Source organism: Rattus rattus, chromosome 2, assembly GCF_011064425.1.
Source record: "Rattus rattus isolate New Zealand chromosome 2, Rrattus_CSIRO_v1, whole genome shotgun sequence".
NCBI classification, from domain to species: domain Eukaryota; kingdom Metazoa; phylum Chordata; class Mammalia; order Rodentia; family Muridae; genus Rattus; species Rattus rattus.
In genome coordinates this window covers 74531166-74545873 of record NC_046155.1, presented here as the reverse complement: position 1 = coordinate 74545873, position 14708 = coordinate 74531166, and the positions used below count along the sequence as shown (strand labels likewise).

General features: G+C 49.4%; 1 protein-coding gene across 1 annotated transcript; it reads right to left on the bottom strand.

Moving 5' to 3' along the window:
- Positions 1–4608: 4608 nt before the first annotated feature.
- Positions 4609–7462, bottom strand: Znf768 (zinc finger protein 768). Its single transcript, XM_032892578.1, has 2 exons — positions 7021–7462; positions 4609–6746 (listed from the first exon to the last, which is right to left on the bottom strand). The coding sequence occupies exons 1-2, from the start codon at positions 7106–7108 to the stop codon at positions 5128–5130; spliced, it is 1707 nt and encodes a 568-aa protein (XP_032748469.1). The 5' UTR covers positions 7109–7462; the 3' UTR covers positions 4609–5127.
- Positions 7463–14708: the final 7246 nt, after the last annotated feature.

The window sequence follows — 14708 nt, the reverse complement described above, 5'->3', positions numbered from 1 at the left end:
CTCTCTCCTCTCTCCAAAACTCTGTGCCCGCCTTACTTCTTCACTGCCCAATCACAGGCCTTGCCATATCTTGTGCCTGCCCTCACCTACATACAGACATCAGTCCACATGAAGGATCTGTGCACACAAGCTATTTCTTTTCAAACAAGTGCCTTCTGCCCCCATACACTTTGCCTCTGCCTCCCAGCTTTCAAGGGCCTACAAACATATTTAGAAGTTGAATTTAGGGCTGGGGATTTAGCTCAGTGGTAGGCGCTTACCTAGGAAGCAAGGCCCTGGGTTCGGTCCCCAGCTCGAAAAAAAAAAAAACCAAAAAAAAAAAAAAAAAAGTTGAATTTAAAACCTGTTCTGGGGGTGGGAGGCTGGAGACAGTGGTCAAGAGCACTTCTGCTCTTGCAGAGGACCTGAGTTCTGTTCCCACAACACCCGTAATAGTTCCAGAGGATCCAAAGTCCTCTGTTAGGCTCCCTCAGGTACCCAGCATACATGTGGTCCACATGCATGGAGGTAAAATCTCAGACACATAAAATAAAAACAAAATATTGTTAAAAATTAACAATATATATATATATGTATATATATATATAAAGTAAATTTGTAAAAATCTGCTCCAGGAACCAGCAAAATGGCCCAGAAGGTAAAGGTGTGTTGCTAAGATTCCTTCCCAGGGGAGAGGTAAATAACATCGGGCCATCCATCTCCCAAGGTCCCAACCACAAACTGAGGCACTATTTCACCGCAGTTCACTCTGGAGAGGCAATGAGTTCAGTGGACATGCTTTCAGAGCACAGGTGAGGGGTGCTTACAGAAGTGTGGGCGCTTCCCCCAAACACAGGCTGCACAGGAAGTCTTAGCCTAGCCGGAATCACAGCTTTCCCACACACGTGTAGAGCTGCCAGCCCCAGGCTCCGAGCCTATAGTCTAGCTTCTCTGTCTGAGGCCGTGTGCAATTAGGGCACGGTTATGTACAACACGTGGTATGGAGTGGTTCCATCCTCAGGTGAGGGTCCCCTGGCTCGCCCCACCCCTCTATGAAGGGGCCGGCTGCGATGTTTTTTGAAAGTGGGCTCAGCTAAACTTCTGTAGATAGAGTTCATTTGGCTCAGGGCATAAACATGTTCTAGGCTCCTGCTACCAAGCCTGAAAACCTGAGTCAACTCCTAGAATCCACAGTGGAGAGCGAGAACAGACCCCTCACATAGTCCTCTGACCTCCACAAGTGAGCCACCAGTCATGTAATGTCTGTAAGGGGGTATCTACTAGAGAACACTGCTTTGACATAGGTTTAAGCCAATAAAAATTCTTTTTAAAAATTTTTTATTTATTAGGGGATATGAGTACACTGTTGCTGTCTTCAGACACACCAGAAGAGGGCATTGGATCCCTTTACAGATGGATGTGAGCCACCAGGTGGTTGCTGGGATTTGAACTCAGGACCTCTGGAAGAGCAGTCAGTGCTCTTAACCGCTGAGCCATCTCTACAGTTCCCCAATAAAAATTCTTTATTGGCTGACTAGTGACTACACTGGGTGTTTGGGATTCCAGTGTAGCCCGAACATTCCTCAGGGTGAACTTTTAATCACAAAAACCATGGTCTGGGTTGACACACTTCAGTTAACAAGAACAGTTAGCCAGAAGTGTAACTTAAGAAGCCAAAAAACAAGGTTAGTGCAATCAGAGGCTTTCCTAGAACTATGGACTTTGATGGATTAGGCCTTTGTTTTAGTTTTGGCAGGTGGTGCTGTCTACATGCTACAGCGTGAATGAAACATCCATCATGGAGTTAGTTGTGCTAAGGTCAGCAACCCTGTCACAAAGTCCATGCCTACTACATAATCCATATAAATCATGGGTTAAGAGATAAGAATCTCGGGGCTGGGGTTGGGGATTTAGCTCAGTAGTAGAACGTTTGCCTAGCAAGCGCAAGGCCCTGGGTTCGGTCCCCAGCTCCGAAAAAAAAAGAAAAAAAAAAAAGAATCTCGGGGCTGAAGAGATGTCTCGGTGTCAAGAACACGTATCGCATCAGATCACGAGGAAGAAATATCTGGCTGAGAACAAAAAGCCATTGACCTAGCTTTAGTTCTCAGCACCCACCTGTAATTCCAGTTCCAGAGGGGCCAACACCCTCTCCTCTCTTCTGGCATCACATACACATGTGCAGGCAAAACACCTAAACATATAAAAAATAAAATCTACAAAAACAAAAATTGACTCTAAAGAAGACAAAGAGAGCTCTGCCTTAAACCCCAGCCCTTAAGAAGCAAAGGCAAGAGGGCTGCCATGAGTTCAAGGTTAACCTGGGCCTTGAGAGTAAGGACAAAAACCCAAACAAAAACCACCCCCCAAACAACAACAACAACAAACCCAAACAAAAAACAAAACAAAACAAAAAACCCCAGTAAATAAAAATGTTTATTTTTGTTGTTGTTGGTTTTTTTTTTTTTTTTTTTGAGACAGGATTTCTGTGGTGGCCCTAGCTGTCCTGGAACTCACTATGTAGACCAGGCTGACCTCAAACTCAGAGGTTCGACTGCTAAGGATATGTACCACTACAGCCCATCAAAAAATGTATTTTCTACCAGAACACAGAGGCAGTTGAATCTCTGTGGATTTGAGGTCTACGTGGAGAATTCCAGACTAAATAGGACTACATAGTGAGACTATATAAAAAAATTAACTAGAAATACATATCTGAGCCAGGCCAGTAGTGGTGCACACCTTTAATCCTAGCACAGGGGAGGCAGAGGCAGGCAGATTTCTGAGTTTGAGGCCAGCCTGGTCTACAGAGCTCCAGAACAGCTCCAGAGATTATATATCTCAAAAAACCAAAACCAACCAACTAACCAAACAAACTAAAAACAATAAACATATTTGAAACTGAAGATGTAGCTCACTGCTAGAGCAGCTGCCTAACGAATGCCACACTCTTTCTCTCAAGCTCCAGTCCCATAATAAATCCACATATAAAATAAATAAATCCAAATTTAAAGTAGATCCCAGTATAAAATCAGGATAGAATTGAATGTTTAAAAGCCAGGCGTGAAGCCAGGCATGATGCATGCCTTTCATGCGTCAGAGGTAGGTGGATCTCTGAGGCCAGCCTGGTCTACATAGAGTGTGCCAGGTCAGGTGGGGTTACACAGAAAGACCATATCTCAAAATAAAATAAAATAAGATGCCCGGTATGAAGTCTTTGGACATAGCTCAGTTGGTAGAGTGTTGAAGGTGTCAGTTAACTGCCTGTCTATGCCTGTAAGCAGGGTACTCTAGTGAATGGTACTCCCCTGCCCTGGGTCAAACCCCAGCCTTCTATGTACCAGGTATGGTGCTGCATACCTGTATTCTTAACACTCAGTAGACCTCAACAGTAAGGCCTTGAGTTTGAGGCCAGGGTGAGTTAGACAGTGACATACCATTTCAGGGGGAGAAAGGGGAGGAGCAGGAGGCGGGGGCAGGAGCAGCTACAGCAGTGGCTTGCTTGCATTAAGTTCACAGGGCTCTTTCAATCACTCTAAGATTTCACTTGAACAATAATGTTCTACTTTCAAAGGTACTTTTAATTTTGAAAAGCAGGCAAATGGAATTGCACCATGTGGTTCCTTTCAGAATTGCAGACCATGGCAGCTGGATGGAAATGGCCTTAGAAGCTACTTGTTTTTGAGTCTAAAGGCCCTAAGAATGGGAATGTCACCAGGATACAAAGACCAAAGACACTCAAATGTTCCCACGTGGACAAGCTCTGGGCAGAGGTCGAGCTAGGTAAGTGGAGTATGGATGTCAAATCTGGGCTTAGCCACACAGTGACTAAACAGCCACTGCCCTCTGTGGCAGCCTGTTTCCTCGTCTGTGAAACAGGAGCAAACTTTCATCAGGCTCTCCCAGGAGGCACTGTCTCAAAATGGGCTCCCAAAAGATTCCCCATGGTGTGGCCTGTTCTCTTTTGCTAAGGTCACAGAAGTCCATACTCTAGAATTCTCCATTCTCACTGATATTAAGTCTGCATCAGCCGGAGTCTGGAATTTGGATGGGAAAATAGGGTAGGAGCAAGGTGGTCCCTTCAACTGATACAGGGTACCAGAGAAAGCAGACCAGGCAAGCCCAGCTGGTCATGCTGGCTCGTAAAGGGGCTAGAGAAGTGGTTCCTAATCTTGGTGAAACAAGCACCGGGCCTCTTTGGGTGGAGCTGAGGTTAAGCTGCCTGCTACAGTCTCAAAAGCCTAGAGAAAGGTTCTCCTGGAGGTGCCTGAAGTGCCAACTCAGGTACAGGGTGGGGTCAAGCCAAGGTTCCATGGGGAAGAGTTATACCTAGGTATGAGCACCCAGGTGCGGTTTCCTGACATAAGCACAGAGCCTTGGTTTAGGAAGAGTTGAGGACTGTTTTATACCTCCAACAATCAGTCTCTTTTAATCTGTGAAGCGTGCAAAAACATGGGACATGAACTCTGGTGCCCAGGGGCAAATAAGCCATTCTCTGAACTTCGAATGCTAAGAACTCTCTGAACCACCGATCATAAAAGCACTTCTGGGGGGAAGACCCTGGCAAGACCCTGCCAGCTGCAGTTCTGACTGGTGTCTCCCATTGCTCAGGGAACTGTCCACATACACATCTTAAGGACAAGACTCTTACCACATAAAAGTTTTATTGAACTCAAATGGCTCCAAAGCCTGAGGAAGACAAGGCAGGATGGGGTTTGCTCTGAGGTCCAGACCCTACCCTTGGGCCTCACTCCCCACCTACCTACCCTTTGCCCTCTTCCTGGTTTCACATGGGTCTCAGCAGCTACGGATCTAAGCTACCCTATTCTAACTGACACTCCCTTGCCCTCCCCCCTCCCCATCTAGTACTTAGCCAGAACAGGGCCTCCCAGATAAAGAGCTCACTGCTGCTGAGGCAAGCAGCACAGCTCTCTCCTGGTGCTTTCTGCTGCCTGTCTGGCCTCCCTCCAACCCCTTCATAGCCCAATTCTCATACTTCTCGAGGGCATGTGACTTCCTGCACCCTGACCCATCTTCTAGAATATTTCATCTTTCTATTCTCCTCCAGCTTTTCCTCTATCCTCTTAAACAGGTTCTTCAAGTTCCCTGACCCCATCTCCTTCTGCATATCACCTCCCCACCATTGACTGGTTAGCGGCGGCCCGCCGCGTGGGTCCGCTGGTGGCGGATGAGGTCGGAGCTTTGTGAGAAGGCCTTTCCACAGTCATCACACTTATAAGGTCGCTCCCCACTATGCACGCGATGGTGCTGCAGCAGCGTGGAGGAACGACAGAAGCCCTTGCCACACACAGCGCAGCGGTATGGCCTCTCGCCTGTGTGGGAGCGCTGGTGCTGAATGAGTGTAGAGGAGCGGTTGAAGGTCTTGCCACAGTCGGGACAGCTGTATGTGCGGCCTGGCAGATGGGTGCGAGCATGGATGGCTAGAACAGAGCTCTGGCCAAAGCGCTTGCCGCACTCAGGGCACTTAAAGGGCTTTTCACGGGCGTGGCTGCGGGCGTGGGGGATAAGTGCTGACCGTTGGGAGAAGCTTTTGCCACAGATGCCACAGCTGAAAGGCCGTTGCCCTGTGTGCACCCTTTGGTGGCTGCGCAGGGATGAGTTCTGGCTATAGCACTTGCCACACTCAGGGCAGCTGTAGGGCCGCTCGTGGCTGTGGGTGCGCTGGTGCCGCAGGAGGTAGGAGCTGTCACCAAAAGCCTTCCCACAGTGTGGACACTTGTAGGGCTTCTGGCCAGAGTGGGTGCGCTGGTGGCGAAGTAGGTAAGAACTATCAGCGAAGGCCTTGCCGCACCTGGGACACTTGTAGGGCCGCTCGCCTGTATGGGTGCGCTGGTGTTTGATGAGGTCAGAACTCTGGGAAAAGGCCTTGCTGCACACCTCACATTTGTAAGGCTTCTCACCGGTGTGGATGCGCTGGTGCTGGATCAGGGTCGAGCCTCGCCCAAAGCTCTTCCCGCAGATGCCACAGATGTTAGGTCGAGGGCCTTGCCCACCCCTGGCCCGGCCACCCCTACGGCCGGGACCACGAAGGGTTCCTGTCAGATTCAGGGGATTCTGGAGCATCTCAAACTGGGGTGTAGCCAGCAGAGCCCCCGAAGGCATATCAAATGGTGCTCCTAGAGGCAGTGCTCCTGTGGGTTGCTCCCCAAACCCTTGAGTAAAGGAGTCCAGGGGATGAACTCCTAGGGGGATGTTCAATGGATTCTTTTCCTCGGGGTTCAGAAGCATCTCTGCACCTTCCTGGAATTTGGAACTTTGAGTTTCAAATTCAGGGCTATGGGTTTTGAACTCAGAATTCCGAACTTCATCTCCAGAGTTCTGCGGTTCATACCCGGGACTCTGGGATTCACACCCTGGGCTTTGAGATTCAAATTCGGGGCTCTTTGAACCATACCCAGGGCTTTTGGGTTCATACCTAGGACTCCCAGGTTCGTAGCCAGGGCTCTTGGGATCATAGCCAGGGCTTTGGGGCTCATACCTAGAACTCTGGGATTCAAACTCCGGGCTCTGAGGATCTGATTCAGGACTTCTGGGTGCAAACTCAGGGCTTGGGGGCACAAACCCAGGGCTTCGGGATTCAAACCCTGGGCTTTCAGGCTCAAACCTGGGGCTCTGGGATTCAAATTCTGGGCTTTGTGGCTCAAATCCTGGGCTTTGGGGTTCAAGCCCAAAAGGTATTTCTTCAACTTCATAGTCCCCATTGCCTTCTTGTTGAGAAATTTCCCCTTCTTCATTCTCACTTGTGTTGCCTGCAGGATCAGAGAATTACAGAAAATCCAGATCGAATCTGGGTCTGGAAGGTCATTTGTTCCATTAATTGTCCCAAACTTCTCTCCCCACTCCCCAAGCAGGGTCACTGGCCTTACTAGCAAGGTGCTGAAATGTACCACCTCCTCTCCAAAGACCCGGGACACCCAGTCTCCACCCTCCACCCTACTTCCAAGTGTTTAAGATTCCGGCCTTAGTTTCCTCCCACAACCCAGTTTTCTGGTACACTCCTAGGAGGCGCGGTCCTTCCCTCACCTTTGAGAGACCCTTCGGGACTGCCCATTGCGTCGGGACTGTGCACATCCCCGGGCTCGAGGCCCCACGACGACGCCTCCCGCTCCATCCCTGCCAGCTCCCAGTGCGGCGGCGGTGGCGATGGCAGACGATAGATCCTGCGACCCAGTTCGAGTGCCCGGAGCCCCGAGCCCTCGCCACCCGCCCGTTCAGAGCCACCGAGGAGACCGGGCCGCCTGGCTTCGGCCGCGAAGGCCGGACGTCTTGACCCTGGGCCTCTCCGGCCCCGCCCCTGTCCGCTGCCCCGCCCCTCCCAAGGTCTCTGATTGTCCTGTGGCCCTCGCCGGTCCCCGCGCGTCGTGGCCTCGGAGGTAAAGGGCTAGTCGACTCCTCCGGCCGTCCCTAGTCACAACTCCGAGCCTGAGACCCCTAGTCTCGGGCCCCAGCCCCGGCTGGGCTACTGCTCCCCCGCCCCCTCCCCCCGCACAGGAAGTGTCCGTCCCTGGCCAGTTCCCCCCGCTGGCTCGCGCCGCGGCCTCTCTAGGAGCGGCTGGAGGTGGAAACTCGTTGGCATTAACCCTGGACTGGATCTCCCGGGCCTTGGGGGTTGGGGGCGACCCGAAGCTCCAGAGCCCGCAGGAAGGGCGACAGCAGTTTGTGTGCCTGTATCGCGAGTCCCGGCCTAACCAGGGAGCTGTCTGCAGATTTCTCCGACCATGTGCTGGTCACTGAGTGTGGCCAAGGGCGAAGCGACAAGCGAGACCAAGGTCAGCGAGAAGGAGCGACGCTTCCCGGCGCCAGTTGGGGAGGCAGCCAGCTCCTCTCCTCAGCCTCAGGGGTCACTCGGACTGGCACCGGGATCGCGGGCAGACGCCCGTTTGACCGCACATCCAGGCTCTGGCTAGAGCCTGCCACCCCGCCGAACTACAACAGTGACACCCTTGCCCACTACCCCTTCCCACAGCCTCCCCTCCCCCTCCTTGCGGCGGGCTTGTTGCCAGAGAAACAGCTCCGCCTTCGTGCCGCGAGGCGCCGCCCACTCCGCCCACGATTGGTGGTTGGGGCTGGCTTTCTCACAGCCTCCTCCACCGTAGTGCTTCGGTCACCGTGTGTCCTAGTCGTGTAGCGCGGAAGACGCTCTGGCCATTCCAACTGCTTCCCCGAAGTGCCGGCCGGAGTAAGAGAGGGAGGTGCCAGGCGTCTCCTCGTGAACTCGGCCTGTGCTTTCAAAACTTTCCCCGGAGCCGTTTGCCCTGTATTATGAATGGAAGCCTAGGGCCCTTCTTCCTCCTCCGCTCTCCTCTGCTTCTCTCCCTCATCGCTCCCGTCTGCTCTCAGGTTTTACCGGTGCTGAGGAGCCACTTAAGAGATGCTAACACCGGACGATCTTTAGTTTCGACCCCTTTCCAAATCTTGTGTTTAATCCCTAGTTTCTGGATTTCCTCACAAGCATGCGGGAGAGTTCGGAGAGTGATGCTGAAGAGTTCCAGAAGGGAACCCAACAGAAAGGATTCGCTCTTTAAGGCATCTACAGACTAACTCTGCAGTCCCGTCTGGCTTTCATAGGAAGGAAGGTATTAAATCCGAAGGAAACTCCCAATTCCCCAAAACACAAAAGGCAGCCCAGATATCCAAAAATGAACTCAGAGTGGACTATAGGAGGACTTCTGGCAGTTAGATAAAAGCCAGCATTCCTCGAGGACTTTGTGAAGCTGCTTCTCCTCTACCAAAAGGAACTATTTCCTTTTCTCTAGCAGAAGGAACATATGGCTACCTGGGGCACCTATCGGCGTTAGCAGAGCACAGGAATCACAAGTTACACACTTCAAAGCACATGCTAGCGTCTAGCCCTTCTCACTAGCCCTTCTCACTTCCCCATCCCTCCTCCAGCTCACAGGCTTCATCCCGCTCCACCCCCAGCTAATCTTGTGACCTTGCCATTCTCAGATGTTCCCGCCTCCCCCTCCCTTCTCTTCTCTCTTCTCTCTCCTCTCCTCCTCCTCTCTCTCCCTCCCCCTCTCTCTTTCTCTCTCTCTTCTTCTTCTTCTTCCTCCTCCTCCTCCTCCTCCTCCTCCTCCTTCCTCCCCTGGTCCTCTTTCCTCCTCAACTTCTCTCTCTGTTCCTGAGTCTCTGTTTTCTCTATTCACAATCCCCTGCCACCCTCCCCTCTCTTTCGGATAGTGATGTATTTTATAAAGCCAAAGATACATTTTACAGAGTGTGGTATAGTGTGGTAGGAGGGGGCATCCCATGCTGAGGCAAGGCTCTGCCCTCCAGATACTAACCATAGTCTAGAGTTTATTTGGAGGCATGGGAAGTGGAGTTGAAGAGTAGAGGCAGAGAAAGAGAGGGGAGAGGGGGAAGGGGGAAGGGAAGAGAGGGAGAAGGGGATCAGAGAGAAAAAGTGGCAGAGAGCCAGAGAGCAAGAGGTAGGCCAAAAAGACCCTTTATAGCAAGCCAGACCTACCTGGCTGTTGCTAAGTAACTGTTGGACGGAGCATAGAGAATGCCAACAGATAGTCCCGTCCCTGGCCAGTCTGCTGGCCCTCTGTTTAGTCTACTTTCTCCCTCTGCTCTGGACTCTTCCAGATGACTGGCTGTTCTCTCTCTCCTGTCAAAAATTAAAATAAATAAATAAATAAACGTTCCCTTAACCCGAACACGGAGCAGCCATATCATCAGTATCATCTAATCCAGTCATTTTTTCCATTCTTCCGCTAAAACAAGCTTGGTAGCATTCTTGACAGCGAATGAGCCAAATTCTCTGAACTCGGCTTCCTTCTTACTGGAATTAAGGGTTTTACACAGTCAGCAAACTTGAAGATTCTGAAGACCCCGCTGAGTCTTTTTGGACTCAGATGTGCAGATATAGTAATGATATGTCTGTCCAGGCTTGGTCTCTCTTGTTTGTTGTTAGTTTATTCTTACGGTCTTATCTCAGACTGGCCTTGAGTTCTCCATCAACTGCTGATCCTCTTGCCCCAGTCTCCCGAGGACTAGGATCATATGCATGTGACACCATGCCATGGCCTTATGAGTACCAGGCAGGCACTCCAACTGAATACATCCCAAGCTGCTGCTGCCTCCTCTCCTCCTCCTCCTCTTCTCACTCTTCTCTCTTTCTTCTTCATAACCAAGTTGAAAACAGTCAGGCTGGCATCCACAGTGCATCTCCCAAGCAGGTTTGCATTCACTCCAGCTGTTGATCTAGAAAGGAATGTCCTTCAGTAGCAGACACACGCATGGGTCCAGACACCTGCTTTACGGGGAAACTGCTTCTGCGCCACTAGTTCAGACTACATGAACATCGGCAGCAGCTGGCTCATTGTCCAGTGAGTTCCTCACCTCCAGTGGCTGGGGGAGAGATGTTCGACTTCATGGAGTCTCCATGGCAAAGGAGACCAGCCACATTTCAAAAGGCTATGTGGCAAATGAACCTTTCTTTGAAAATACCATCTGTGGGTTCTGCACCTACTGATTCAACCAAACATAAAAAATATGTGAAGGGCTGAGAAGTTAACTCAGAAATCAGAGTGACTGCTTGGCACAGAGCCCTGGGGTTAGCCCTCAGCACAGGGATAGTGGTGATAGCTACTGGGGTTAGCCCTCAGCATGGGGATAGTGGTGATAGCTACTGGGGTTAGCCCTCAGCACTGGGATAGTGGTGATAGCTACTGGGGTTAGCCCTCAGCACTGGGGTAGTGGTGATAGATTCTATCTGTGCTAAGCATACACAGTTTTGCTTTGCCAGTGCTCCCCAGAAAACAGTGCAATAGCTTGACACTATCCTGGATATTATTAGTAATTTAGAGGGGCTGGGAACATAGCCAGTGGTAGAATGCTTGCTAAAATTGTGTAAGAAAGAGAAAATGCAGATCTGCTTGGGAGATGCATTGTGGATGCTAACTTGACTTCAACTTGGTTATAAAGAAAAAAATATATATAGAGAGAGAATAAATTATATATATAAAGAAAAATTATTTATATGTATATATTGTGTGTGTGTGATCTAAAAACAAGTGATTAATATTTCTAGGGTTATTTTCTATAGTATCTATTGGAATACTACATCTGCTCCTCTCCAGGCCAGTGAATCTTTGAGGAAACCCTCTTTCTGGCTTAAGTTGCCTCTGTAATTGAGCCTCAGACATGTAGTAACAGAGAGAGAGAGAGAGAGAGAGAGAGAGAGAGAGAGAGAGAGAGAGAGAGAGAGAGAGACCTACAATAGGCATAGGCATAGATTCTTTGCAACCTACTTTTAATAAACATTCAGCCTCTTCTCTTGCCCTACAGAAGTAGTGGAAAGGAAAAGTTACTAGGATATGGGGGAAATGGACCTGTTTAGCAATAGTTCTTCAGGTACAAACTCAATCTTCTTTGTCAGGAGTTCAGTTATGAAGCAAACACCACACACAAACCAGTAGCTGCAGTCCAGTGCTCTTGGCAGGCAGACACCACACACAAACCAGCAGCTGTAGTTCGATCCTGAACTACAAGGCTCACCAACTGGCCCAAGGCCACTGAAGCAACAAGAAGCCACGGAAACCTCATGAGCACTTCTTTGGCAAGTTTCTGTCAATGACATCACCACAAATGGAGCTCAGAAATGCTATGTAAGGCGAACCAATACATGTGTGTTGTTAGCGAAGAGCTGAGGCAGAGCAAGGTAAACCAATGCTCCAGCCTCTGTGGGGTCAGATTTATACTCCTCACTGGTCCTTTCACATGCCTGCTATAGCAAAACATCCTTTCGCCATTCACCACCAAAACACCATTTGACATAATTTACTTTCCAAAGAAATTAGAAGTTTCCACACCACCCTACCTTTGGTGGAGGTATTAGTACCAAGAGTGAGATGAGAATGAAGTGCAGATAGGCTGAGGGGTCTCAGGAGCCAAGAAAGGATCGATTAAATAATGGAAGGATAGGTAACACCAGGAAGTAGGATTTGGGTCAAGTTTCTGGGCCCTGGGCAGGCCTTGCAAACTTCAAAGCGCTCCAAAATCTTCAAATATAAATTTTGCACACTGTAGGTGACAGCTGAAAGTAGCATTTCTGGCTTGAGCCACCGGCAGGACCACAACTGGCTCCACAAGCTGAGCTTCCACGGGGGAGCGCCCAGTAACAGGGAAGGGGTGAGACTGCTTGCAGATCCTGTTCTTGCCCCATGTCCTGTGACAAAGTGGCACATGAACCAGTCACCCCCCCAAAAAAAAAAAAGCTTAGGGTTTAGGGAGCGCTTGGTGAGGCAGATGTGAAGTTAGTGGGGTGGACTTGGTCCATACTATACCTGAACAGTGTATTTTCCCCAATTTTTCCACTGATTTTTAGGTTTCTACAGAAATTGGGGCTAGAATTTCTACAGAAATTGGGACTCTTACACAGCATGTGGGAAGCTTTGGATTCAAGCCCCAGCATCACAAACAAAGAAACAAACAAACCTATGTTTTGCCAGGCAGTGAAGGCACAGGCATTTAATCCCAGCAAAGGCAGGCAGATCTCTTTGAGTTTGGGGTCAGCTTGGTCTACAGCGCTAGTTCCAGGATAATCAGAGTTACACAGAGAAACCTGTTGGCAATCAGGCACCTCTATGGCCAGCCCAAGGGACTTGGTGACAGCAGGACCCTCAGGGTCTGGCCATGGAGATGCCTGATTATGTTGTCACTGTGTAACCTCCAAACCAAACCAAACCAAAACCAACCAACCAACCAAAACAAACCAAAAAGCCAAAGGGGTTGGAGGAAAGGTGGTCTTGGTTTTGTTTTCCTAAGGATAGGTATGAAAAAGAGCTGAGTAAATGGAGAAAAAAAATGCTGATGAACTGAAGAGATTAAAGGCATGGGATGTTCTCACAGAGGACCTGGGTTTGATTCCAAATTCTCTCTCCTTCTCCCTCTTTCCCTCCTCCCCCTCATCCTCCTCACCCCTGTGTGTGTGTGTGTGTGTGTGTGTGTGTGTGTGTGTGTGTGTGTGTGTGTGATGGTTGCTCTGTTGCAACCATTGCTTCTGATGCCTTCTTCTGGCCTACAACACTAGGCATTCAGACGGACCACAGATACACACATAAATAAACCCATACACACAAAATTTAAAACCATGCTGAGGGCAGAGGCCCCTGAGATGGTATCCACATTTCCACATGGAGGCAGGAGTTCACCATCACCTGCACTGTTAGAGGTCTAAAAACCTGGGAAGAAAAATTGTCAGTTCCCCAGGAAGTATACTGGGCTCCTCAGAAGGAGCTGCTGACAATGAGCCTTTAGTCAATGATGGCTCTGACTTGGGGAGAATAATTCTGGACCTGAGTCAGGACACCTGGCTGACGGCGATAACAAGGCCAGAATTGAGCTGGTTTCCAAGGTCTCACCGAACAATGAAACTAACATAACAACCAATCAAAATTGTACTACTGTCACTGCTTTGTCCCCTACCAATCACATTAGAAGCAATCTAACGCTTCTGCATAATTAACCCAGCCCTGCATAAAATGGGGTCTACAAATGCCTCTGGTTATCACCATTTTGATGAGTGGTTGACCCCTTCATGTTGGTAATTTTTGCACACTATTTGAGTCTGGGGTCTTCCTTCAGCAATTCTTGGACCCTAACACACTAGACTGGATTCTAATCACAGAGGAACAGATTTACAAGGCCCTTGTAAAGCCCAGGACCAGCCTAGGCTTGTAGAAAGGCTCTGAGATAAAGGGTGTCTGGGAACAGTGAACACAGACGACTGGAAGTCAAATCACAGGTCCAGTGTGGTGGCCTGTGCTTTGCTGGAGACAGATTTCTGACCTACTTTCTCTTTCCTTTGACCACATGAAACCTGGAAGAAGAGCAATGTTGTAGGCATCAAGGGAATGGGCACTGCTCTAAAAGGAACGCCCCATAAGTGTTACCACAGCAAACCCAGAATAGTTACAACATCTCCCAGCTTGCTGTGAGCATCAGTGTAGACCATGTAAGGGCAAGATTCTTGCCAAGAGAATCAATGTGTGTGGACTGAACACACCACGCACTTAAGGACAAGGACTACTTCCAGAAGGGAGGGAAGGACAACTATCAGAAGAAAAGGGGAGCTAGAGAAGGGCACCAGGTTCAGCTGAAGCCTCAGCCTGTTCTACCCAGAGAAGCACAGTTTGAGGACTCATAGGAAGGATCCTGGGATGGTTTGTATATCCTTGGCCCAGGGAGTGGCAACACTGGGAGGTGTGGCCTTATTGGAGTAGGTGTGTCACTGGGGGGGTGAGGGCTTAATATCCTTATCCTAGCTCTCTGGAAGTCAGTCTTCCACTAGCAGCCTTCAGATGAAGATGTAGAATTCTCAGCTCTGCCTGTACCATGCCTGCCTGGATGCTGCCACGCTCCCACCTTGATGATAATGGACTGAACCTCTGAACCTGTAAGCCAGCCCCAATTAAATGCTGTCCTTATAAGAGCTGCCTTGATCCTGGTGTCAGTTCACAGCGGTAAAATCATAAGACAGAACCTGAATTTCTAGTACACATTCCATACAAATTCATGACCTAATGCACAAGAAGAAATAAAGGATCTAAACGAAACAGCAACAAAAAAATCAAAACCAAGACCAAACCAAACCAAACAACCAAACAACCAAACAACCAACCAAACAAACAAACAAACAAAAAGAGACTTGGGATCTTTAAAATTCAGGACAATTTCAATTCTGAGCTCAAGAAGAGTCTCCT

What these genes read in the sequence shown, in the direction of transcription:
- Znf768 (XM_032892578.1), bottom strand. Translation starts at nt 7,108, where the DNA reads ATGGAGCGGGAGGCGTCGTCGTGGGGCCTCGAGCCCGGGGATGTGCAC. An exon ending in TCCCGAAGGGTCTCTCAAAG is followed by an intron (nt 6,747 to 7,020) that starts GTGAGGGAAGGA and finishes CTGATCCTGCAG; the next exon opens with GCAACACAAGTGAGAATGAA.